The sequence below is a fragment of the Lepidochelys olivacea genome (genome assembly GCF_965140295.1).
Source record: "Lepidochelys olivacea isolate rLepOli2 genome assembly, chromosome: 6".
Taxonomy (NCBI): domain Eukaryota; kingdom Metazoa; phylum Chordata; order Testudines; family Cheloniidae; genus Lepidochelys; species Lepidochelys olivacea.
In genome coordinates, this window is record NC_140416.1 from 59,166,272 (window position 1) to 59,192,424 (window position 26,153).

A 26,153-nucleotide genomic window follows, 5' to 3' on the forward strand; every position below is an offset into this window, starting at 1 on the left:
GAGGAAAAGAGAGAGAACTAGGACCCATTAGAGGAAATGGAGCAGAGGGGTCAGGGTTGGAGGAAACGGGCAGAAGAGTTTGTGCCCACAAGAGCACACTTGCTTCCAGTGGCTGGAATGGAGCCCAAGTATCCTAAGTCTCACTTTCTTCTGCTGTCATCAAATGTTTGTGAAATCCTCTGGTTAAGTGTGTCTCATCTCATTCTAGCGCTTGTCCACTAGAGCAGTGTTTCTCAAAGACCAGTCCGTGGACCAGCAGAGGCAGCAAGCCAGTCCCTGGTATCAAAAAGGTTGAGAAATACTGCACTAGAGCACTAGGATATCATAGTGATTAGTGCTGTAGAAAAGCAGGGTTTGAATAGTGTTCAGTAAATAAGGCCTAGGACCAGACATTGAACAGAATAAAACAAAATATTAATTAGTTGCTCATTAATTGAGCACAGTCTTGTGCACTGAAAGAGGTGGGGTCTTGTGGAAAATAGTGTGATCATATCATTAAAGACTATCAGAATGCACACGTACAAAGGGGCTGAATCAAGGTTGCATAGGCAACTGTTTCATCCTAATTTGAAGGAATGACAACATGTTAGTAGTTGCATATGGTTAATACCCAGTTTAGGATGACATTGAGGTCACGGGTCAAATCTGAGGTGCTAGTGGAACTACTACTACTACTAGTACTGTTCTACTACGGGAAGAAAGGGTAGGAATAAATGGTAAATTTTCAGAATGGAGAGGGGTAACTAGTGTTGTTCCCCAAAGCTCATTCCTAAGACCAATCCTATTCAACTTATTCATAAATGATCTGGAGAAAGGGGTAAACAGTGAGGTGGCAAAGTTTGCAGATGATACTAAACTGCTCAAGATAGATAAGATCAAAGCAGACTGTGAAGAACTTCAAAAAGATCTCACAAACTAAGTGATTGGGCAACAAAATGGCAAATGAAATTTAATGTGGATTAATGTAAAGTAATGCACATTGGAAAAATTAACCCCAACTATACATACAATATGATGAGGGCTAATTTAGCTACAACTAATCAGGAGAAAGATGTTGGAGTCATCGTGGATAGTTCTCTGAAGATGTCCACTTAGTGTGCAGCGGCAGTCAAAAAAGCAAATGGGATGTTAAAAAAGGGATAGAGAATAAGATGGAGAATATCTTATTGCCCTTATATAAATACATGGTGCGCCCACATCTTGAATACTGCATACAGATGTGGTCCCCTCTTCTCAAAAAAAGATATACTGGCATTGAAAATGGTTTCAGAAAAGGGCAACTAAAATGAGTAGGGGTTTGGAACGGGTCTCATATGAGGAGAAATTAAAGAGGCTAGGACTTTTCAGCTTGGAAAAGAGGCGACTAAGGGGGGGATATGATAGAGGTATATAAAATCATGAGTGGTGTGGAGAAAGTGAATAAGGAAAAGTTATTTACTTGTTCCCATAATATAAGAACTAGGGACTACCAAATGAAATTAATGTGCAGCAGGTTTAAAACAAGTAAAAAGGAAGTTCTTCTTCACTCAGTGCACAGTAAACCTGTGGAACTCCTTGCCTGAGAAGGTTGTGAAGGCTAGGACTATAACAGGGTTTAAAAGAAAACTGGATAAATTCATGGAGGTTAAGTCCATGAATGGCTATCAGCCAGGATGGGTAGGAATGGTGTCCCTAGCCTCTGTTTGTCAGAGGGTGGAGATGGATGGCAGGAGAGAGATCACTTGATCATTACCTGTTAGATTCACTCCCTCTGGGGCACCTGGCATTGGCCACTGTTGGTAGACAGGATACTGGGTTGGATGGACCTTTGGCCTGACCCAGTATGGCCATTCTTATGTTTTTATGTATTGCAAATCTAAGGAAAACTGTATTTCAGATTAAATTGTGTGACCTTTAACTCTGTAATAAAGGAACCGCTCATACAGCTAGAATCTCCAAGTTGTAATATAATGGAGAAGACAAGAAAGTAACCCACAAAAAGGCTCTACAACAATTATGCTGTTCTTTCCTAGGGCTTTAACTTGTATGCATGTCCTTTTCCCCCACATTCTGGATTCATCTGAGAACTGACAGTTTTGCTGAACTTCAAAATAAGACTGTGTCATTCTGAAAGCTGTCTCCCCTGTTTAGCTTAGTGGGTGGAAAAAAAAGCTAGTTTAAGAATACATTAAAAAAAAATCAAATATGATGGGGGAGTGTGGGAGTCCATTATGAGCAGTTCAGCTCTTTTGTTGAAAACATATTGAATGTCTTCCTTTCAGAGGCCATCATGCTAATTTTAATAATAAACAGCTTCAGTTGCCATGAGGTTCATAGTCAATGATTTTTTAAAAAAGGAATTAGATGTATTTAAAACTACAGCAACAGTTCTCAAACTTTGAGCAACCTGAGGACCCCCATTTTTATTTAAATTTTTTCACGGCCCCCCAAGCTGCCCACTCACCCCCAGGCCCCACACCCACTTCACTCTTTCCCCCTAGCCCCGCTCCACCCCTGCCCCATCTCTTCCCTCCCCCAAGCGCACCCTGTCCTTGCTGCTCCCCCTCCTTCCCATTGCCTCCTGCATGCCGCTGAACAGCTGCTCCCCCGCATGCAGAGGGCACTGGGAGGGAGGGGAAGGAGTTGATCAGGGGTCTGCAGATCCCAGTTTGAGAAACGCTGAACGACAGTATTACTTCATATCTGGTAATCTGCAAAGAATGCTACGTTATGCAGCTTGGCTTCTTCCTGTCTCAACCCTTGTTGTCCAGGAGTGGGTCACTATCATGTAATTCTTAAAGAAGTATTACCAAAATCCTTAAATGATCATTATGGCTGTTTTTCATCAGGGTTAATATAGAAGAAAATATTAAACTGTTATCACTCAGTGACTAAAAATCTACAGGAACAGTGGATCAGTATTTTACAGGCTTTTTAAAAACCCTAATGAAACTCTGAACAAGTGCTAGGCACAAATAGCAATGCTGGTCCAATTAATATAAACTGTCCTCATTTTCCATTGTTGAAAATAATTTGTTTTATATTCTAATGCCTTTTAAGTGCCAGGTGACATACAGAGATTTAAGCAAGGGAATATATTTGGATTTTAACATATTCTGATTAGAAAGCTCCATAGCTATTTCTTAACCCAGATGTCTAGGTACTGCAGAGGATTAATGAGAACTTGAGGTCCCAAAAGAATACGAAATAAATTAATCTGTTGACATAGATGATTTGCATAGATTAGCAATACATGTCTCAGTTAATATTGTCTCTCCTATCCATATTGCACTTTTGAGGTATATGCAGTATGTAACCTGTATTTAAAATAACAAATGACCGCTATTATTTCCTTTCCCTCCTTTTCTAATCTGCTAACATGTCAAACTGCAACAGGAATCCTCCCCTGCAGTTGCATATTTCTTTTCTCCTGCCAGATTTTTGATTAATACACATGTTACATCGTGCTCAGACCTCTTCCCTGCCATTTCTTAAACTAGCAGGAAAGGCTGCAACTTTTCTCATAAACGGGGAATAAAACAAGGAGTATTTGGGTTCAGAAATAGTCTTTGATATATAATGGACCTGCAGTATCCAAAAGAAGCCTCACTTTCTCTGTGAGTAGAGATGGTTTACCTTTCTTTAAGTAGTATTTCTTAACTTTTTTGTCTTAAGGAAAATATTTATAATTGAAAAATGTTCAAAGTGGGAGTGGATGTAATAGACTGATCTCTCATTGGCGAAAGGTGGGGGAATGAACTGGAGCTTATTAGGTATACTGTACACAGATGTATCCCTTAATCTAGGATTCAGAAATATGAGTCTGGGAAAATATTAGTTTCCAGTGAGCTCATTATAGATTTTTATGTATATGACTGAAATACTTATTAATTGGGTAAATTGGGATGTACAGGCATCTATCTTTTAAAAGTCCCTGCCCTGTGGGAATACCGAATTCCACTCCCATTCCTCTTTTATCTTCCCATGAAGTCTCTCCCCACCATTTCCTTGCTTGTTCCCTGTCACTTTCATGTGTCTCACAGACAGTATAGAACTCTGGCCTTTAACACATGTGCACGATCAGGGCAAAATAACTGCCGAAGGAGGACAGTGTGATGGACACATGGGGTGCAAGACTTTGTAGGGGGTTAGAAAGAAAACGGGAGATGGAAATAGTCAACAGTTGGTGGATTGGGTGGGGGAATGTAGAAGTAGCCAGGAAGTGGGCAGATGGGGGTACAGCTGTGATCTGTATAGAGGGAGAATTTTTAGGTTTGTAAAGAGAAAAGGAACATTTAGAGAGAATAAATAGAAGGGGGAGGAAAAGTACATAATAGACAAGGAGAGTGAATGGAAAGTGGTGGAATGAAGTAAACTTGAAAGAGAAAACTATACAGTGTTTAGTTACATTTATTGTATTTTTCTGGTTAATATCCCACTGGCAGAATGTGAGTCAGATTGCTAAATGTAATTAGGTATGTAACCAGGTTAATTGGACAGGTATTTCTAAAAAATTGCATGCTATAGCACCTGAATTTTTCACTTTTCTGTGAGAGTCCAAATGTTTTAGTTCATCAGAACCAGTCACCATTTAGGTGATCTACGTCACTTGTTTTACAAGGGGTTTGCCATCTGATAGTGCTCTGTTGGTGAATATTCTTGCCAGCTGATCTGGATGGAAAAGTAAAGAACAAACTTTAGATACCACTGTGGGAATGGGGATCAGGAGTATGCTTTTTTACATAGCTGCATCTATAGCTTTCTGCTGAGACACTGATTACCTTAGGATACCTTATTCTAATATGCATTTGGCCTTGTGTATGAAATACCCAGTATTACTGTAACCTGACTATACTCCATGGTATGTCTCACGGGATGAGACTGGACAGCTGGTGCTGGACTCCAGTGCTGCTGCTGCAGCATACCCTTTCCCCCATTTCCCTGGTGGTAAAGGGGACACTAAGGTCGTGAAAAGGGATAAAATGGTGACTGTACAATCAGGGAGTCTTTGATCTGTGCTTTGCAAAAAGTGCCCGTTCCTCCAGGGATCTGCCTTTGCCTAATCCTAGACACTGCTCCTCAAGGTCCAAAGGTACAAAAGCGTGCCTCAGTTTCACACAGAGGACAGTTGCCTACATCTCCCGCAAAACACCTTCATCCAGGTCTCCTGTCTCCGTTCCATACTCAGTGTCACTCCATCTCCTTCCTCAGTGGTGTGGCTAAACAAAATAGACAGTCATTGCAGCTCTACAAGACTTCAGAAGAGCTTTAGAAAAGCCACAAACTTAATTCCAACCTTTATGCAAGGCATTTCCCTGTTCTGTCTTCCTCTAATGCTAGAATAACTCACCCCATCTCGCCCAAAAATGTCTTACCTTGTTTCTAAACCCAGCTTTCCCAGGAAGCCCAACAGGTCTACTCTGATTCTGTGATGGATAAACACTCTAAGCAGCACACAGTGCTAGATGCTTTCTATAGCCTACAAGAGAGACTTGAACCCAGAATCCTCATCAGAATTTATGATGAAAGGGGCCTTTAAAGCATTTAGAGAGAGCGGAAACTACCGCTTTAGAAAGATGATTGAGCAATGGGCACATCTTACAAGCAAAAAAATATATATGCATGCACACATTGATACCCAAGACCCTACTTACCAGATTGGGATCTGCCCTTCAAAGATTTACCAGGAGCACCAAGAGTTGTGAAGTTAGAAAACCCTGAGGATGAAGAAATGCATGAGGGCAGAAGATAACCAATGGGGAATAGTCAGAAATTCCCTGATCCTCAATCTCAAAAGAGGGAAGGCTTCTCCCACAGAGGCTTTTATAGTCTTAATCTGCCTTCATGTGGTTCAAATGCTGTTCAGATCACCCGTAGTTTAATTTGTGTTCAATATAGAATACTGCATTGTCACCTTCTTATTTATCCTTCTTCCAACTTCAGTCCTCAGCTGCCTGTTAGAGAAAGTTGTTCTACTGGATTGGTTCCATTTTCTTTTGTAACACAGCTAATTAACTTTTTATAGTCACTCAAAATGAAAACATTAAGATTAGTTTTAAATACTGTATATTGAAATACCACACTCTTGCAACAGTCCTAAAATTCTACTTTCTGCTAAGAAATCTAAGCCTTTTAAACTCTCCCCAAAAAGCAAATTTAGTAAAATATAAAAATGCAATGCTAAAAGTTATTAAACCCTGTTAAAATGTATGTCCCAAGTAGAATTCACAACCTAATGGGTAAAGCAATTTGTAGTCTGAATTTTCCTATTCTGACACACTAAAAATGTACAGAATTCAGTATGGTAAGAGGATTATTTTGTGCTTCTTCCTCTTCCCCCTGTCTTCAAACCTGTAAGTTCAGAATTGCTCAATATAATTTTTAATTTTGCTCCTGTCAGAAACACACTGTAAAGAGGAAATGGCACAAATGTACCTAATACAAAAATAAAGCTTTTAATGCCAATATTGTAAATGTGTGAAGAAGATTGTATTTGAAATAGGGTTCTCTATTTATAAATATTCAATAAAGCATCTAGATTACTTTAGAAAAGCTGCTAACTTTTTCATATTGTAAAAGAGGGAATATTTTACATCTGTTATTAATGGGTTTTGATTATCAAACCCTTTCATAGCAACCCATTATTTTGGAGAAGCTAAAGAATGTGAGGAATGAATTGCTGCTGCGATCTGGAACTTATCTGCAAAGATTTTAATCAGCTTTTTTATTGCTCCTAATTACACTGATTTTTTTCCTTTTCTTTAGTTATGATCTGCTCTTCAGTGTGAGGTTTATTATTAGTGGACTAAATAATGAACAGTTGTGCATGCATCATTGCTCATTCAGTCAAGGTTGAACTGCTATCTTTTGTACAAATCTTAAAAGTTTAGAATGTGCATAACAAAATAAGCTTAACCTAACTCTCACATCTTTTTTTTTTTCCCCCTCCCCCGTCCAGAAGTGGAGGAGCTGTTAGCTTCTCTTAAGTATATCCAACACACTTTGGTAGACCCCCAGAGCCAAGAGGATATCTCACTCATTTTACAACTTGTCCAAAATACTGATTTTCAGAATGCATTTAAGATACACAATGCTGTCACAGTGCACATGAACAAAGCCAGCCCTCCATATCCTCTTATCTCCAATGCACAAGAGCTAGCACAAGAGGTATGTATAGTATACATCTCAATGCTATATTTTGTAACTTGTAATTTGTATAATTAGAAATATATCCAGTTTTATCTGTGTATATCAAGCTTGTCTGAGTTATTAATAATCAAAGTTGAATTAAAATGGATCTTAATATATGAATAGTCACTGATTACTGCATCCACTTTTTCCAGAATTAAGCATTACATCCAGGAATTAAATAACTTTCAATTTTGGGTTAATAGCTCAGTTTTTCATAGTAAGAAATTTAACAGCAAAAAAGAAGTACAGTACTTAAGTGCAAAATATTACACCATTTAAGTGCGATGAAAGAAATGGTGCTACAGTAAAAATGGGAACATTTTTCATAGCTCTTCATATCCAGTATCTGTAGATATTGTTCACTTACAATGGATTTGGCTTTCTTCTGAGTTTTGAACAGTACTTCAGGGATACCCCTGAAAATGAATCGAAATGAAATCCCTGAAGGAAGTAAACTTAACCATATTTAAAGTTCTTCAACTGTTTGAATCTTTAGGTCTTTGCATCTTGGGACTAAAGATTCTATTGTATATAACTCAGTAGTTCAGTGTTGCTTGGCCATCTGGATTGGTGATATCGTCTATGCTAGTGGTTCCCAAACGTGTTCTGCCGCTTATGCGGGGAAAGCCCCTGGCCTGCCTGGGCCGGTTTGTTTACCTGCCATGTCCGCAGGTTTGGCCGATCGCGGCTCCCAGTGGCTGCGGTTCGCTGCTCCAGGCCAATGGGAGCTGCTGGAAGCGGTGGCCAGTATGTCCCTTGGCCCGCGCCATTTCCAGCAGCTCCCTTTGGCCTGGAGCAGCAAACCGCAGCCACTGGGAGCCGCGATCGGCCGAACCTGCAGACACGGCAGGTAAACAAACTGTCCCGGCCTGCCAGGGGCTTTCCCCGCACAAGCGGCAGAACAAGTTTGGGAACCACTGGTCTATGCCTACCTTAACTACTGATTTAAAAGTGTCGCTTAAAATCAGACCGATTATTTTATCCTAATGGATCCCAGGTGACACAGGAGAAATGGATTTGCAGAGTTCCTATGGCTATGAGTCACCAAATAGCTTTCATTTCAAGGCATGGTCAGAAAGAGAGGCTTCCTGAAAACTCAGTTGAAAGCTGCTTAGACTCCTAATCTAGTTTAAGAATGTAGGAGAGAGTTGAATTATCCATATGCTAAAAGCCCAGTACGTAAATTTAAAAGAGGTGGTATGTATACTTGTTCCCCACTTCTCCTTTAGATCTTGGGGTTACCAGGGACCAGTTCAGCCCCAAGCACTGGTTAGAGCAGGTTGTTCCCCTCCCTCACCTTCTGATCCTGTAGTGATCAGGGAATAGTCAAGACATAAAACTTTACTGGTCATATCCCTTCCCATCCCTGGAATACCCCCCAGGTGTCCCAAAAGACTCCATGACAGGGTCTTTGCCAATTCTGCGACCTCCTGTTCTGGGCAAAGGACAAAAGAAATATTGTACAAAATAAGTAAGATTGAATTTATTGTGCTTTGAGAGAATAGAATATATTACATTCATTTGTTAGAAGTCCTTGCATTTAATGAAATATTTTTGGCTGTCATTAAGGGGCCTCATTGAGCAGAAATGATTTTTGCTAACAGGATTTGTTAAAGGTCAGAACCATCAGACTGGAAAAATGCATATTTAGCCAATAAATGAATACTGCAATTGAGTGCAACAAACTTCCAATTCAAATCACACTAAAGTAATTTAAATTTTGAGAGCCATGTACCCCGGTCACCATTTTCACTGAGTCATGCCATTTAGGAACAAGTGAGCACCTGATATTTCTTTGGGATTTTTTTAAAGTGACTCTCAAACTGCACTTGAACAGGAGTCTAGTGTAATTTTTTTAGATGTTTTCTAGTTTTAGAAATCATATAATCATAGAATTGTAGGACTGGAAGGGACCTTGAGAGGTCATCTAGTTCAGTCCCCTGCTAGCAGGATTTGTTAAAGGTCAGATAGACCCAGCAGACTGGAAAAATGCAGATTTTCATTCCTTCTCTTCTTCCCCCCTGTTAATGCAATTAACGACAACTTTTGGGTGTGAATCTTTCCATCTTGGCCGCAGGTGAATTACTTGCATTTTTTGAGAGTATGAGGAAGAATATAGGACATTCATATTTTTTGTTCGCACATATAATTTGAACACAAACTTTAAACCATTTTAGTCATAAAGATATGGCTAGTCTTTTAGGAGCTATTTAGTAATTTTCTTTCTCTTCCCCATCCTTTGACTTAGCTTTACAGCATGGATGCTGGTTTGATCTCAGCATTGGCCTGCTAAAGCCAGGGTTGTGAGTTCAATCCTTGAGGTGGCCATTTGGGTCAAAAATTGGGGATTGGTCCTGCTTTGAGCAGGGGGTTGGACTAGATGACCTCCTGAGGTCCCTTCCAACCCTGATATTCTATGATTCTATGATTCCTTTAATGTCTGTGTCTTCACTTCCTGATAACTGGGTACAAGCAGCTTTAGCATCCAGGTCCCCCCCTTTCTCTGTAAGAGCCTGGGTTGTTGAGGGAAAGCTAAATATCCTTATCCATAAGCACCACCAAATAGGCCTCAGCGTCATAAGCTGTGGGAGACAGTGCTAGAAGATGAGTGGAAAACCATTTTCCAGAAGAAAGTGGAGAAGGTGCCTGACTTTGGGGATCTCTTCCAAATATTAATTGCAGGACAAATACGCCTGCAATTCCAACTAAGCAGCCACATAGAAGCCAGTATTTGTGGTGATATGCAACAGCCTGTGGATTTGTCCATAGGCAAGAAACCTGTCCTCAAATTGAGTTTCCTGTTCTTCCTTTCAAGGAATCCAGACTGTTTGTAGATATTCTTTATTCAGCCCTTAGTGCAGTTTCTGGGAAGAAAACCTCCTTTCCAGTTCTTGTTTTACTGTCCTGCAAGCCAAAACCTTTTTCCACATCCTTAATAGGAGAATCACAGAGCCCTCTTAATGCAGGAAAACTTGTGTAGGCTCACCCTTCAAAATGCCATTCTCCCACTTCCCTCCTTCCCTGTTTTAAATCCAACTTGAAACCTTTCAGGACCAAAAAAAACTGGGGAGAGCCAGTTCTGATTCTTTTTGGAGTGGGAGAAGAACATAAACATGCAACTCCATTGTTCTGGAGGTTAGGTTTTTGTATAACAGAAGGAGGTTGCAATTTATAGAGTTCTAGCTGCACAACTTCGAATTGTAGCAGCTGTGTGTGAATGTGCAGTTTTTTTATTAAAAGAAAACACGCACAGGCAAGTAAAAAAAACAAAACTTATTAATTCATTGTTAAAGTTACAAATTTTAAATGGTAAAAATCAAGAAATTGCTCTGGCACTCCGATTTGATCTGCCACGTACATATTTTGGATTACTCTTCAAGCAGTTGAATGTATATTGTAACATACAGTATAGACAATATGGGTGAACTAAAATTGCTGTACGAACTTTGTTCGTGCTTCTTCGTCCTTATTTTAAATTTGCAATCCTTAAAGAGTTGTAATGAATTATTGGCTTTATCTTTTAAAACATTTTAGAATTTTTTACATAATTGTACTGTGCTAGTTTAGCAATTCAGCTGGAGTGTTTGTGGGAGAAAATGTGTAACTGATAAGCGGTCAGCAAAAACTTGTGATTTATCTATTTTTTTTAGGCACTTTAATTTAATTAAAAGGCTGAGTAAAGCATGCAGGCTTAAGGAATTTATCTGGAGATTAACTCCCTAAACTAATTTGGTGCACTCTGACTCTTGAATAAAAATAGTGTTAAACATCAAATGTCATTACATTGGTTTAAAAGTCAGTTAAACTTGACAAAAATGGGGGCCAGGATTAGAGGAACATGATCTAAATGTTGATGCTGTAACAGCGTTTGATACAGCATTCAATACAGTTTATAATTTTTGGCATAGAAGAGCATCTAAAAGCACATTAGCAAGAACTGTCTCTCTAAACCTGGACTAATTAAACTTAATTTGATCCTGCTTACACGGAATGAATTCTAAACGCTTCAGAGACTGAAAAGTTTTAATTTTTTTTGCAAGACCAGATGTATGTAAATAATAAAATTAGATCATTTTTAATGGGCTTAACTGAACACTTACTACTGTACTTATGTATAGGGCTCCTTGTTTGTCATGGAGGTCGCAGAAGTCAGATTCTGTGACTTTACGCTATCTTTGTGACTTCTGCGGGGGTGAGTGTGGCTGACTCCAGGGCTGCCCAAGCAGCTGTGTCTGGGACCACCTGTTCAGGTGGCCCCAGGGACAGCCACACTGGCTGCTGCTGGGGCAGCCCCAGGCAGCTGGCCCTGGGAATCATCTGAGCAGTTGTCCCAGGGTGGCTGGTGTGGCCGCTGCCATTGGCCCCCAGCAGTGGTTTCCGGGTGCCTGGAGTAGCCACTTCTCCGGGTGGCTCCTGGTGGCAGTGGTGCCCAGGCAGTGACCCCATTAAGATTTAGTTAGGCATATTTATATTATGTCCTGGACAGGTCATGGGCTGTGAATTTTTGTTTATTGCCCATGACCTGTCAGTGACTTTTACTAAAAATACCGGTAACTAAATCATAACCTTACTTAAGTAATATAAAAATGCACACATCCTATATTAAATAAGATTACATTAATATAGAAATTAATATTAAAACTGAGTTGCTGGTTCTGTTATAAATAGGGCCCTATCAAATTCATGGTCTATTTTGGTCAATTTCACAATCATAGGATTTTAAAAATTTCATTTCAGCTATTTAAATCTGAAATTTCAGTGTTGTAATTGTAGGGGTCCTGACCCAAAAAGGAGTTGGGCGGGCACAGTTTGCAAGGTTCTTGTAGGTGGGGTTGCGGTACTGCTGTCCTTTGCGCTGCTGCTGGCAACGGAGCTGCCATCAGAGCTGGGTGGCTGCTCCTGGCCAGGAGTCTAGCTCTGAAGCCAGCAGCAGCGCAAAAGTAAGGATGGCATGGTATGTTATTGCCACCTTTACTTCTGCGTTGCTGCCTTCAGAGCTGGGCCCTAGGTCAGCAGTCACCACTCTCTGGCCGCCCAGTTCTGAAGGCAGCAGTGGAGAAGTAAGGGTGGCATGGTGTTGTATTGCCACTCTTACCATACTTGCAGAAGTGCTGCCTTCAGAGCTGGGCATCCAGCCAACAGCCCCGGCTCTCCGGCTGCCCAGCTCTGAAGGCAGAGCAGAAGTAAGGGTGGCAATCTTGCGACCCCTTAATATAACTTTGCAACCCCCCTGCAACTCCTTTTTAGGTCAGGACCTGCAATTTGAGAAACACTAGTCTCCCCTGTAAAATTTGTATAGTATAGGGTGGAAGCACACAAAAGACCAGATTTCACTGTCCGTTATAAACTGTTCTTCAGATGACTCTCAAATTGTGGTATGTAATTTGGCATGCACATTCATGGCTCTGATGCAACTATTTGAGCTAAAATTAGATGTTTTGGTATTGTTTTACATTTTCAAATTAATATCTTATAAACAAAACTTAATCTTTTTGGTGGAATTTGGTAGAATTTTTTTTAATATGGCAGACTTTTTGCAAAGCATTTATGGGGTAGAAGAATAATGTAGCAGATGGTGTGGATTTATTAACTACAAAACTAAGCCACTGCAACAAAGAGGCCAGTATAAAGTTACTGTTGCCATGTGCGCACAATAGATCACTAAACAAGATAGAGAATAAAGCTATACACAGAAAAGATTACTTCAGAACTGGTGGAGACTCCTGTGGCTTTACCAATTTAAAAATAAGAGGCAGTGCAGACTAGTGCCTTTAGTTTTAATATTAGCTCTGCCATTGACTTGGTCTCTCATTTTTGGCAAGTCAACTCTGATGCTGAATCACAGTAACCCCATTTGTGAACAGTTGTTCACATCTGCAGAAGTTATTACAGACCATAGCATAGTAATCTGACACACTGGAAGATACACATGTTCTACATGCTATTATATCTGCCAGAATTAAATAGTCCCACAGATGTAATAAAGGTACTAAATGTATAGAGAGGAGAAATGTAGTATTTCATCTGAATACATATAATGAAAGCATTTAAAGAACTATGAAACTATTCCAAATAGCAATCCAATTTGAGTGAAGAAAAACACAATGCACGAAAAATGTCTCAATGGGCCAGGTTGGCAGGCATGGATACTTCAAAAAAGAAAAAGGGGGGCGGGAGGAAGAAATTTAATTTCTGACATTGCCTCCATAAAACCGCTGTGTAGGAATCATGGCCATAAACCCTTTTTGAAGCAGTAATGTCTGTGGGTCTTCATATGGGGCAACAGAATAAATAGCTTGCCCCAACTAATGGTCCCCATTTCTGATTTCTGCCAGATGTAGCAGTATAGAAACCTGTCCATTCCATTTATGCATCATGCAGTAGCTTAGGAAGAAGTCTCAAATTCTTAAGTAAACCAAACAAAAAAGTATATAATTGTAGGTAGTTCTTTGTATTAGGTATTTTTTGGTTTTTTATAAATTCCTTAGATTTAGAGGGGATGTCAGATCCAACTCTTACAATGGATTTGATGACAAAGAAACATAGTTTCAAGAGGTGAACCTTTTGCCTCACTAAATTTCCAGCCTCTTACAAGCATTCAGAATGTTGTCAGGCACTGCTGAGGCAAGGAATTGATCTGTGTGCTCATCCTTCTCCAAAGGGGTCCAAAAGGATTGAGAGATGAGGCTGCAGAATTTCTTAATGCAAAAACCTTCATCAGGCAAGGAAGAAGGGGAGATCTCAAACAAGTACGGGTTCTGTGAAGTTGTTTGAGTGCAAAAATCTGTCAAGTCAAAACGGATGCAGAAGGGTTGCTCTCTGGAGAATACATCCTGTAAAGAAGGTTCCTCATGGCAACAGACTTTTGAAGATTCAAGCTCATCAGACAAAGCTGGCAGAAGTTCTTCTGGTTTCTGGCAGCTCTAAGAAATCGTATGGCACTGACAGAAAGGAGTCTCATAGTACATCAACTGATGGATGTCACCAGGCCATGGTGCAGCTGACCTACCTCAAACCTCAGGGTGCTGCAAAGAAGAAAAAAATATATATTCAGCTCTGAGCTGGGTCATTTCCATCCTTCTTGAGACCTTTGTTAGATCCCCTTGGCTTGATCTCCCCAAAACACCTCAGTGGAGATGCTCGAAGGGTTCACCAGTGTTCTCAGTACCAATCTGCGATTACTTCCTTTTGGGCTCAGTGTCTCCTTGGCAGCTAGGAGCTGTGGGAATCTCTGTCTAGAGGCTTCTGCTTTGGTGCTAATGGATTTTTTTGTTCTACTGTGGGGATGTCAGCTTCATAGATTCCAAAGTCAGAGGGACCGTTGTGATCATCTAGTTTGACCTTCTGTATAACCAGCCACAGAACTTCCCCAAAATAATTCCTAGAGCATATATTTTAGAAAACATCCAATCTTGATTTAAAAATTGCCAGTAATGGAAACGCCATCATGATCATAGGTAAATTATTCCAATGATATTTCCAATCAACACTGTAACCTTTATCAAACAAACTTGTAATCTCATAAAATAAGGATCTACTTTCCATAAATCTATGTTGATTAGCATTAATTATATTCTTCTCCTTTAATTCTTTGTTATTCAAGTTCCATATCAGCTGCTGTATTACCTTACCCTGGAATGATGACTGACAGGCCTGTAATTACTCAGGTCATCCTGTTTACTCTTTTAAAATATTGACGCACCAATAACTTCCGGTGTTCCAAGACTCACTGGAAATCAACATTCACTGTTCAGCGAACTCCTCAGCCAGCTCTTTTAAAACTTGGATGGAAGCTATTTGGACCTGCTGATTTTAAAATTTCTAACTTCAGTAGATCCTGTTCAATATTCTTCTGATATACGAGTAGAATGGAAAATGTTATCATATGATATTACTACATCTATTTTTCCCCTCAAATACAGAACAGAAATATTAATTGAACATTTCTGCAATTCTGCTATTTCCATGTAGTAATGAACCAATATCATTGTAAGGATTCTTTTTGAGCCTATTATTCTTGAAAAAACTCCTCCTTATTGTCCTTAACCCTGATGACCATAGAGTTCTCCTTGTGGCCCTTGGCTTCCCTTACCAATTTTTTACAATTCCAGGCTTCTGATTTATATTCATTACTATCAATTTCTTCCTTTTGTTTTATACTATTTTATTGTTTCTTTATAGCTGCCTTCACTTTCCTTCTACACAAGATGGCTTTCTTCCTTGATTTGTAGGCTTATGGCTTTTTGGAGATCTAGGAAAGTGTTTATAAACCATTCCAAATTATCATTTACATTTTTCTGATTAAATTCTTCATCCCAGCTGATTTGGCTCATAATCTTAATCAGTTTTGTGAAATTATCCCTTTCAAAGTAGAGTCTCTGTCTCTGTCTGTCTTTCTCTATATATATAAATAAATAAAATTACTGATCTGTACTTTATTCTGTTTGCACATTATAAATGTGATCAGGTCTTGTATGTAAGCTACCATTAATTTTTAGTTCTGTGATCAGTTCCTCTTTCTGACAAGATGTCTAATATAGAATTCCCCCATGTTGACTGTAACACTTGGAGTTAGGAAATTGTCCTCAGTAATATTTAGACATTCCCAGGATGTTTTAGCATTGGCAAGATCAGACCTCCAGCACATCACTCAAATTGAAGTCCCCCATGATCACACAGCATTTCGCCCCGACACACACATTAAAGATAGGTAAATAAGAAGCCAGTCATCCTGTTCCAAAGTGTGATTTGGTGCTCTGTAGCAGATACCGACCAATACCCCATCTGGTGTTTTTGTTAGGACATTGATCCATAAGCATTCAGGATCATTGTCTTCCAAGTTATCAGTGACTGGGAAACAAGTAATGCCATTTTTGACATCACGTCACTTCTTCTCTTTTGTCTACTTGATCCTTCCTGAATAGGTTATAACCATTTTTTTAACATTCCAGTCATGTGAGTCATACCTCCGCATTTTTCTGGTGGCCACACTGTGCCCACTCTCGCCTGTCTCTAGATGTTGGAATGCCACCCTGACCTCTTGTCTCTGGTGATTAAGAACAGCAAGGCCTCCTCTCCGACTTCCTCTTCCTTTCTTCCTTGAAGCTGGGGCACAGATATTCCCTGAACCTTGCTATCTAGGAACTCCTCACCTTCTCTGATTCTCAGTAGTGTCTTTACTTGCCTCTCCAATCCAGTAATCTTTTCCTCCAGCATAGTGACCAACTTGCACTTCATGCACAGGAAATCTGTTCTGGCTTCAGGCAGGAAAGAAAACATGGCACATCCACTGCAGGTCACCACTACTGTTCCATCGCTGGCCATCTTGAAATCGCACAGAGCTGAACCAGGAGGGAAAGCCTCTTTCATGCCCTGTCTAAACTCTCTCTGAAACTCTCCTCTTAAGTAATTCTGTTAACGGCTGTCATGTACACCTAACAAATTACTTTTTATACCAAGTACCCTGCTTAGCTCACCTCTTGCCTCTCACTACCATGGAGAATTAACTACTTGGAGACTTTAAACAGCGAGGCTGATCAAAGCTCCAAGGGCGCAGCCATGTGGCCCTTACCATGGGACCAGATATGAGAGAGGAGCTCCTAGCACTGCTGCAGGTGCTCTTCATAATCAAATATTGCACTAGAACTTCCTGGGACCTTCAGTTGTTTTGCTGGACCAATCATCTTTCTCTTTTCCCTTTTCTTAGCACTTCTGGGTATCTGACCCTCTACCACCACCTTCTGATAAGTCATCAGCAAGAGTGGAGGATGAAAGAATATCCCAAAAGTTGAAAGAGAGCAGTCTTTTGATCCTAAAAATGGGGAAGGCTCTTGTAATGACATTTCAGTCACTTTCGCCTGACTTTTCAAGGTCATCAGTGCTTCTGAACCCATATATTTTTATTTTCTCAGAGGAGGATGAGACTAGGAATAAGAGCCATGGATGGAACCCCCTTCCACCTCCTCACCAGATAAGGGCGTCCTTTCTGCTTTGTCTTTCCCTCTGAGCAATGGCAGGTCAGGACCTGGTAGTCAGGATGGCATGAGATATACATCTTCTTTTGACAGCTTTCCCAAGTAAATCTTGTAAGCTTTTTGACATCCTGAGTTGCAGAAGAAAAGGGCACCCCTCCCTGTCAAGAGGGATTTTTCAGAGCCAGACAAGGAAGTCTGATGACTCTATCAGGGTCTGAGGGAAGGCTTTGACATGGTCTGTTGAAACCCTGCATCAGAATCACTGTCTTTCTGCTGCCGGTGGAAACAGCAATTTGAACAAAGTGAGACCATCTTCCACTCCTAGGAAAAAGAAGTCTAAGCAGTTTAATACATTAATAATCTGGAATTATCTGTAATTTATGAGTCACCCAGATGACATTTTAGAAACGTCTGTGATGGTATGCTGTTGTTTGGTAAATAGGCTACCTTTTGTGGGGATGTGTTCATTTATAGTTTTTTAATGACTGCCCTCCTTTTACAGATCTTAATCTTTTATTCATTCCCTATAGTAGCCTAGTCCATCAGTAGTGTCCGCTCATGTCACTCTAATGTACTGGATAACAGCCTAGATAGAGAAGCACAGTTCTGATTTGACACATTAGAATAGTTCATGTATTCTCATTGCATAAATGTCTTATTTCTTAAGAGTTTTTTATAAATATATTGAGGCAGAGTAATAAATATACAGATTTGCTTTGTTTCTCTCAGTAAAATAGCTAATTACATTTAGTTTTCTTTCTTCAAGATAACTTTAGTCAGAGCTAAATTAGCCAACTATGCAAAGCAGATTTTCACTGTTTGGTCTCTTTTAGGTACAGTGTGTTTTGAAACCCAGTCACCAGAAAGATGGGCAGGAGCTTAGTGCTTTGCTGAATGCCCCTCACATTCAGGTAAAACTAGGCAAAGCTGGTACTGTGTAATCTATACTATGTAGATTTTTAAAATGTTTTTATATATTTTATTTCTTGCAAACACCATAAAAACACCGGTTTGAAACTTGTTTCTTGAGGCTAAAAACTGAGTGTTCCTCGAATATATGGAAAATCTCCACGTGATTGAAAAATGAAAACTTAACGTGTTTCACAGGTGACAAAATTGTAACTTCCTGCTACTAATGACATTTACTATTGAAATGCGCACTTGGGTTCAGTGCCAGCCACCAGTCTTCAGGTGTACTTAGTTGCATACCTAGTAAGCTAGCCTTCAATGTTTATGCAAAAGGCAGAAGACTGACTTTAAACATAACCATTGGAAGAGTGAAGCTGCACTGGGTGCATGGGTATATAATACAGTATTTTCCTCTACACTGTTGCCCGAAAACTCAATCAGAATTGGGGCTCCATGGTGCTAGGCACCGTATAAACACATAGGAAGACAGACTTTTGCCCCATACAGCTTGCTATCCAAACAAGGGAAGGGAAAAAAGTGTGGCATACAGAGTGAACAGGGAGATAAAGGTTTATGGGGGAGGGAGAGTGAGACTGACAGAGGACCTGTGATGGGAAATAGCTAAGATAAGTTAAGGGCAAACAGGCATTCATCAAATGCCTGATAATGACCAGAGTTCAGATGGATTTAAAAAAAAAAAGGGGTGGGGGGCGGGTGGTTTGCTGCTATTGGTGGCGTTGAAGTGCTGTGGAAGTATTAAGTGGATAGGGGGCCCCTGGCTGAGTGTAATCGTGCCCTGCCGCTTCTGGCTGTTTTGGGGGAATATTTGCTGTTCCTTTGGACTGACTGCTGGAGCTTGGAGGCTCTGGAGTGGGGTCTTTTTATTGGGAAAGTATTCTTTTTCCTTCCCAACTCTTCCCTCCCTCCCCCTAAAAAAAGTGTTCTGGGAGTGTGGAGGAGTCTGAAACCATAGGTATAAATTCCAGCATATATCACTACTGTACAAACAAGAATTGACAGCTAGTGAAATTTACAGTTGTCAGTTACAGAAGAATGTGATTAATGTGCATTGCTTGCAACTTATAAGTAAAATAGCTTCTACTACATTTCTTGGCAAAGATTTAATAGCTGAGTGCTACGGTGAGGTCTCTTTTTACTAAAACTTCATTACATTTAAAAAAATATATATTTAATAGTATACTCTGAACAAGGCCCTGTTTACTCTGACAAGCTGCACTTAAATTTTGTGGCAGAGTCCACTAATTTCTGCAGTGCTTTAATGGAAATAATCAAAATACAGTGACAGCTTCAAATATTAAAACTGGAGGTTTTGTATTTAATTATATATGAAAATGAATACAAGCAGTACAGCAGCCCCTGTGTTTGTTAAACTGATTTTGTCATTAGATTTTATCAGCGTACGTTCAGTAAGCTACAGATTGACATGGTTGTCATCTTTAGGTTTCAGAGTTAACGTGAAGTAAAATGGGGTATTGAGACCCCTCAGAGCCATTGATTCAGACTGTCAGCAAACTCAGGAGGATAACACTAGATTAGTTTACATTCACTTCATGTTTTCCAGGTTATCATTGCAATCGTCTCTCAAAACTGGGTGACTGGGCAACAAAATGGCAGATGAAATTCAGTGTAGATAAATGCAAAGTAATGCACGCTGGAAAACATAATCCCAGCTATACATATAAATTAGCTGTTACCATGCAAGAAAGAGATCTTGGAGTCGTCATGGATAGTTCTCTGAAAACATCCACTTAGTGTACGGTGGCAGTTAAAAACGCTAACAGAATGTTGGGAATTATTAGGAAAGGGATCAATAAGACAGAAAATACCATATTGCCTCTATATAAATCCATGGTATGCCCACATCTTGAATACTGTGTGCAGATGTGGTCGCACCATCTCAAAAAAAGATATATTGGAAAAGGTTCAGAAAAGGGCAACAAAAATTATTAGGGGTATGGAACAGCTTCCATCTGAGGAGAGATTAATAAAACTGGGACTTTACAGCTTGGAAAAGAGACAACTGGGGGGATATGATAGAGGTCTATAAAACCAGGGCTGGTGTGGAGAAAGTAAATAAGGAAGTGTTATTTATGCCTCATAACACAAGAACTAAAAATAAAAGTAATAGTCAGCAGGTTTAAAACAAACAAAAAAGGAAGTATTTCTTCACACAGTGCACAGTCAATCTGTGGAACTCTTTGCCCAAAGGTGTGTGAAGGCCAAGATTGTAACAGGCTTGAAAAAAGAGCTAGATAAGTTCATGGAGGATAGGTCCATCAATGGCTATTAGCCAGGATGGGCTGGGATGCAAAACCATGCTCTTAAGTGTCCATAGCTTATGTCTTCCAGAAGTTGGGAATAGGCAACAGGACATGAATCACTGTTCTGTTCATTCCCTCTGAAGCACCTGGCATTGGCCACTGTCAGAAGACAGGATACTGGGCTAGATGGACCATTGGTCTGACCCAGTATGGCCCTTCTTATGTTCTTAATCATAAAGACTAGAATATTAGCTTTTTAAAAACTAAGATTCTGAAGCACACTTTTGCAGCAAGGGTGAATTCTGCAGCTGTGGAATATATCTGGCTCTCACTATGAATTAGTATAATTAAAACTTAACCATGCTATTGTGATAGAGATCTTTAGGATTTTTTAATTTGTTTACCAGATAATTTGCACAGTTCTCTAACTTGCAATGGATATCCTAGTTAGTACAAATTAGTGAATTTCTGTTGTGCTTCATGTAGGTATGAAAGGCATGATTTCCTTAAACTGTATTGTCTGTTTTGTTTAACACTAGGCACTTCTATTAGCTCATGATAAGGTTGCAGAGCAAGAAATGCAGCCAGAGCCAGTGACAAATGAAAGGGTTTATGAGAACTTTGGCCTGTATGGAGAGGAGACAGTTAAAATAGTTCGCATTGAGAAGGCTCGAGATATTCCATTGGTAAGTATTGTTACTCTGACAGCAGATCCCTTGCTCTGGAAGAAAATGAGGCTTGAACTGTCCAATTTACTTTTATTCTTCCAGACTCCCTGGTGGGGGAAGTTGTCCTAATAGTAGTGTTCAAACCCCTCCCCCCCCTTTTTTTTTTAATTATTGAGAGAGAGGTGTTCTCTTTATAGGTGAAGTAGGGGACACAATTTTTTTTCCTTTTGCAGGTCATTATTTTGTTTTGGAATTTTATCATCGGTATGCAGGTTAAACTTTGAGAGCTAATAGTAATTTTGGTTCATGAAATAAAAATGTTTATGGCTGATGCATATTTCTTATACTGAGGCTATATTAATTTATTCTAATACTGAAACATAAGTTGCTGCCATTTAGAGCAAAGTCAGTAGTACATCTGTTGAAAAGTCAATGGGTTTGAAAGAAGGCCTTCCTAAAGAAGGCAGTATCTCAGGGTTTGCTGAAACTGAGTTTTAATCCTTACTGTGCCAACAACTGCATTTTTTACCTTTCTTATGTTCTGTTTTTCACGTTCTACATAAACCTATTTGGAAAAAAGTTGTTTAAAACATTTCTGTCATAATGTACAACTCAAATTTAATCACTGTTGAGCAGATTAGAAGTTCCTGTTTCTGCTTTAAGAACTGAATATCTATTTTTAAGTCAAAGCTTTGGATGTGTTCATCTAAGTTTGTTTTTCATTTGTAGTATATGAAATTTTATCCACTGGTTTAAAATATATGCAGTGTATATATCCCTGAGTGTCATATTTGTTTTACATTCAGATTATCTATTTGCAATTGTGTAGGGTGCTACAGTGCGCAATGAAATGGATTCTGTCATCATTAGTCGAATAGTGAAAGGGGGTGCTGCAGAGAAGAGTGGGTTATTACATGAAGGGGATGAAGTTCTGGAAATTAATGGCATTGAGATTCGTGGAAAAGATGTTAATGAAGTTTTTGATTTGCTGGTAAGTGGTTCCTTCTTTCCCCGCCCTCCCCAGGAATATTTGCTGTCTGACCTTTTCAAGTTGCCGCTCTTTTTTTTTTTTTTTTTTTTTTTAAAGGAGTTGGATCCAAACATCATAATTATAATTTTAATTAGTTAACTTTAAGAAATGTATTTTGTTTTTGATAATGTTGTTAGACCTAGAGAATTTTTTCACATCTGGTCTTTTGGCAAGTCTGACAAAGCAGTGTTCTAAGAGGTATGAAAATATTGTCTGAAGAAAGTAGTCCTTCAAATTCTCCAGATCTTGATGGTCATCTTCATTAGGTTTCTATTCTCAGAAGTCCAAGCACTCAGTAAACCAGGCTCACCTACATCAGAGGAGTCTGTGGTCTTTCTCTTCAGCATTACCCACTTCAGCCTCAAATGGTTCTGCCTCTAAGCAGCAAATTTGAAGGGGTGTGATAGCATGCCATACTAGACCTGATTAAGACCAGTCTTCTGTGTCCTTCCTTCCTTCCTTCAAGGATCATTTTGTTTCAGTTTTTGTCAGCAATGATATTTCTAATTTCTTTGTCACAGTAATCTCAGAAGTGTCTTGTAATGATGTGAGAAAATTCAATAGATCAATTAGATGGAAGTGTGATTTTGAAGCTGATTGGTATCCTCTTAACTTCATTCAAGGTGGTAAAAATGTTCAGTATCACTTTTATTAATATGGCAGCTGAAAAGATTTTTGAAACTGGAGGATAATCACATTAGTAACTTGGGATAAATTAAAAGTCCACTTAGAATTTATTTGCATACTGGCACAGAAGCCGATCAAATGTGCCCCTCTCAGCCATTCACTAGGCTGCTGTGAAGGGACCCAAAACCATGGCCCGAGGTGCTTTAAGCCTGTGGAGCCTGAATGAATCCGAGCCATGCCCCAGTGTGTGGGGTCCTTAGGCACATTCCAGAGCACAGACCTTCAGTCTGGTACCCCCTCCTGAGAGCTGGAACCTATTGTCTAGCTGCCTATCCCCCTGAACAAATAGTGACCCATCAGATTCTCCTGAAACTTAAACACACCCTCTCCCAGAATCCCACCAAAGATTTTGAGCCTTCTGAGTTGGGTTACTGTTTACCCTGTCAGGGGCCCTGCGGTAGGTGCAGTTTCCTTACCATCCCAGGGCATCATTTGGATCAGAACTATCAAATCCATCTACTGCAGGGCATTCCTTGGGTTGCTGAAACATGGGTACTTACTTCCTAATCTCACCACCTCTGACCTTGGTCCAACTGTTCTTTTTCTTCCTCCTGCTCCAACTTCCTGTGTATTTCAAAGCAACATCATTAACATTAAATATTCCCCATTGTCCCTGGTCTGGGGAAGACATGGTACAATCTTGCCAGTTCATGGTGATACACATACAGAGGCTTTCCTTGATACAGCAATTTAATGATACATTTCATAATATCATTTCGTAAGATGTATAGACAAAACTCCAAAATCATCACACCTGCCAGTATCGGAGTGAAGGATTCTAGCTTCCCCTACAACAGAAGACTGCTTCAGTTATAGGTGGAGCTGGTAACTATGTCTATAGTTACAATGGACACTGTTAGGCAATCTTAAGTCCCTGTTATAACTGTTTAGGCTGTAACTTTCAGCCTGAACTTTGTCTGCATCTACCTGAATCTTTTTTTTCCGAAAGTTTCAGCTAAAACTGTTCAGCTCTTTGAGAGAGAATTTAGGGAATTTGTCCAAGTTTAAAAAAAAATCTTACAACCATTTGATTCAAAATATCTTAAACATCCATACTTTTGTAGCAGGGACTTGAAATTTGTTGGGGGTGGGGCTCAAGCTAGGGATGTAGTTTGCCCTCCCTGCAAAATCTGTTCAAATTTAGCCAAGTTATGAGCCTCTGAAAAATCAGTTTGTATGTGCTTAGTAGAGGTTTATAAGACTTTGGCAGTATTGTGTTCTGAAGATTGTCTGCGAAGAACTTACTCCAGGAGTGGGCAAACTCCACATCTGGGTGGGGAAATTCCATACAGGGCCATGAATGTAGGCCTGGGGGAGGGAGTGCGGGGTGTAGGAAGGGGTGCGGTGTGCAGGAAGGGGCTCAGGGCAAGGGTTTGGGGCGCAGGAGGGGTGCGGGGTGTACAAGGGGGCTCAGGGCAGGGGTTTGGGGTGCAGGGTATGGCAGGGGGTCGGGGTGCGGGAGGGGGCTCGGGCGCGGGGTGTGGGCTCGGCCCAGCGCCACTTACCTGGAGCGGCTCTGAGGTGGCAGTGGCACGCAGCAGGGCTAAGACAGGCTCCCTGCCTGCCCTGGCCCCGCGCCGCTCCCGGAGATGGCTGGCACCACATCCCTGCAACCCCTGGAGGAGGAGGCAGAGGGCTCCATGCACTGCCCTTGCCTTCGGGTACCTCCCCCCCAAAGCTCCCACTGGCCGCGGTTCCCCGTTCCTGGCCAATGGGAGCTGCGGGTGAGGCGATGCCTGCAGGCGAGGGCAGTACATGGAGCCCTCTGCCACCCCTCCCCTAGAGGCCGCAGGGACTTTGTGCCAGCTGCTTACAGCAGCAGCATGGGGCGGCAATCCTGCATGCCGGATCCAAAGCCCTGATGGGCAGGATCCAGCCCACTGGCCATAGTTTGCCCACCCCTGACTTACTCCATACTGACATAGCTCCCACCAGATAGAATCATATAATGGAAGATTGAATGTAGTATTGTGTAACTAAAGACTATATAGTATTATTACACACACACACACCCCCACAGCCACCCACCCACCCACCCTCAAGTTAGGGTTATATGGGCAACCTTAATGCTAGGGTTTCTTAACTTTTGAGTGCTTGACTTCGCAACCTTTTAACATAATCTTATGTATAATAATTTTCTGGTGTTTTTAACTCTAAAATGCTTTACAATCATTCAGCAGCTAATCCATGCAACAGAAGATAAATTTGTTATCCTCGTTTTACAAAAGGCCATACAACAAATCAATGTAATTTAGGATAGAATTCAGGAATTCCTGGTTCTAAGTCCCATGGAAGGGTCAGCTGACCTCTTTCTGTATAAATGAGCTGTACACACTCCATGCACTGCTTTCATAAGACCTGATTGTGCAAACATAATTGAGTGTAATGCTTGCTGCACCATATAAATCAGGTCCTAAGAACCCCATTGTGCAATCATTTACACACACACTTTATTTTAAGCACTGTGAGTTGACTTGTCAGTCAGGAGAACTACGTGGTGTGTAAATTGAAGTGTATGTGTAAGTCTTTACAGGATTGGGATCTTAAGTATGTGAGCTCTTCAGGGCAAGGACTTCGCTGACTTTCTTTATAGGACTGAGCACAACATCTGTGGTTAACAATTAAATATTTTAGCTGTTAGTGATATAATTTCTATGGATGATGGTTTTGTGCCTTGACGTGAGGAAAATACTGTAAATTTGTTTATGTACATTTTGGCAATGTTTCAGTATAAGCAAGCACTCTCTTTACACTTGTAATTAGAAACACTGTTTTATAACTGAAAGAAATTTGAGTTCACCATGAACATTTTCATCTTTGTTTTAGCTTCTTTTCCAGTATTAACTGACTTATTAACAACTCAGAAAAGAGTGGCAGAATTGTAATCCTTGTAGTTCTCTAATTTCCCCATCTTTTCTCAGTAAAGTTGTATAGAGAAAATAATTTGTACAACCAAGCTTTCTAGGCTTCCATCATCTGGAGATCAGCATCAAGCTCTTTAGTCTTTCCTACTGTGTCACTTTTCTCTAGGAATGTATGTATATTGGGATTATTATAAATCTTAACCCACATAGTGATATAATGATGCATTTGATTATAGGGCCTGGATTTTCTTGGAATTTGTATTGCATTTTGAAAACAGTAAATGTTATTTATTGGAATCCCTAATTCAAATAGTCAAGTATTTATGGTGTAGATTACTGGAATCTTGTTTTTTGTTGCAGGCTGACATGCATGGCACTCTGACATTTGTGCTGATACCCAGTCAACAGAGCAAGCCGCCTCCTGCCAAGGAGACAGTTGTAAGTGAAATTTATGTTAATCTTACAACCGTTGTTTTTCACCCAGTGCTTACAAAGGTCTTTTGTGGGTCATTTTACAGGACGAAACAAAAGAAATTGATTTAGACCTCAAAGATTTGAGTAACACTGCT

The 26,153-nt window shown here is 40.2% G+C and overlaps 1 protein-coding gene across 3 annotated transcripts in view; it reads left to right on the forward strand.

The window, feature by feature from the left end:
• PALS1 (protein associated with LIN7 1, MAGUK p55 family member) overlaps positions 1–26,153 on the forward strand; it is a 135,942-nt gene that overhangs the window by 79,642 nt on the left and 30,147 nt on the right. For 2 of the 3 annotated variants that reach the window (XM_084630112.1, XM_084630110.1), the window contains exons 3-7: positions 6,938–7,146; positions 17,978–18,055; positions 20,875–21,021; positions 21,833–21,994; positions 25,945–26,022. In XM_084630112.1, coding sequence (XP_084486238.1) covers positions 6,938–7,146; positions 17,978–18,055; positions 20,875–21,021; positions 21,833–21,994; positions 25,945–26,022 — 674 coding nt within the window. The remainder of the gene's footprint in view (positions 1–6,937; positions 7,147–17,977; positions 18,056–20,874; positions 21,022–21,832; positions 21,995–25,944; positions 26,023–26,153) is intronic. The other variant, XM_084630111.1, reaches the window with a different exon arrangement.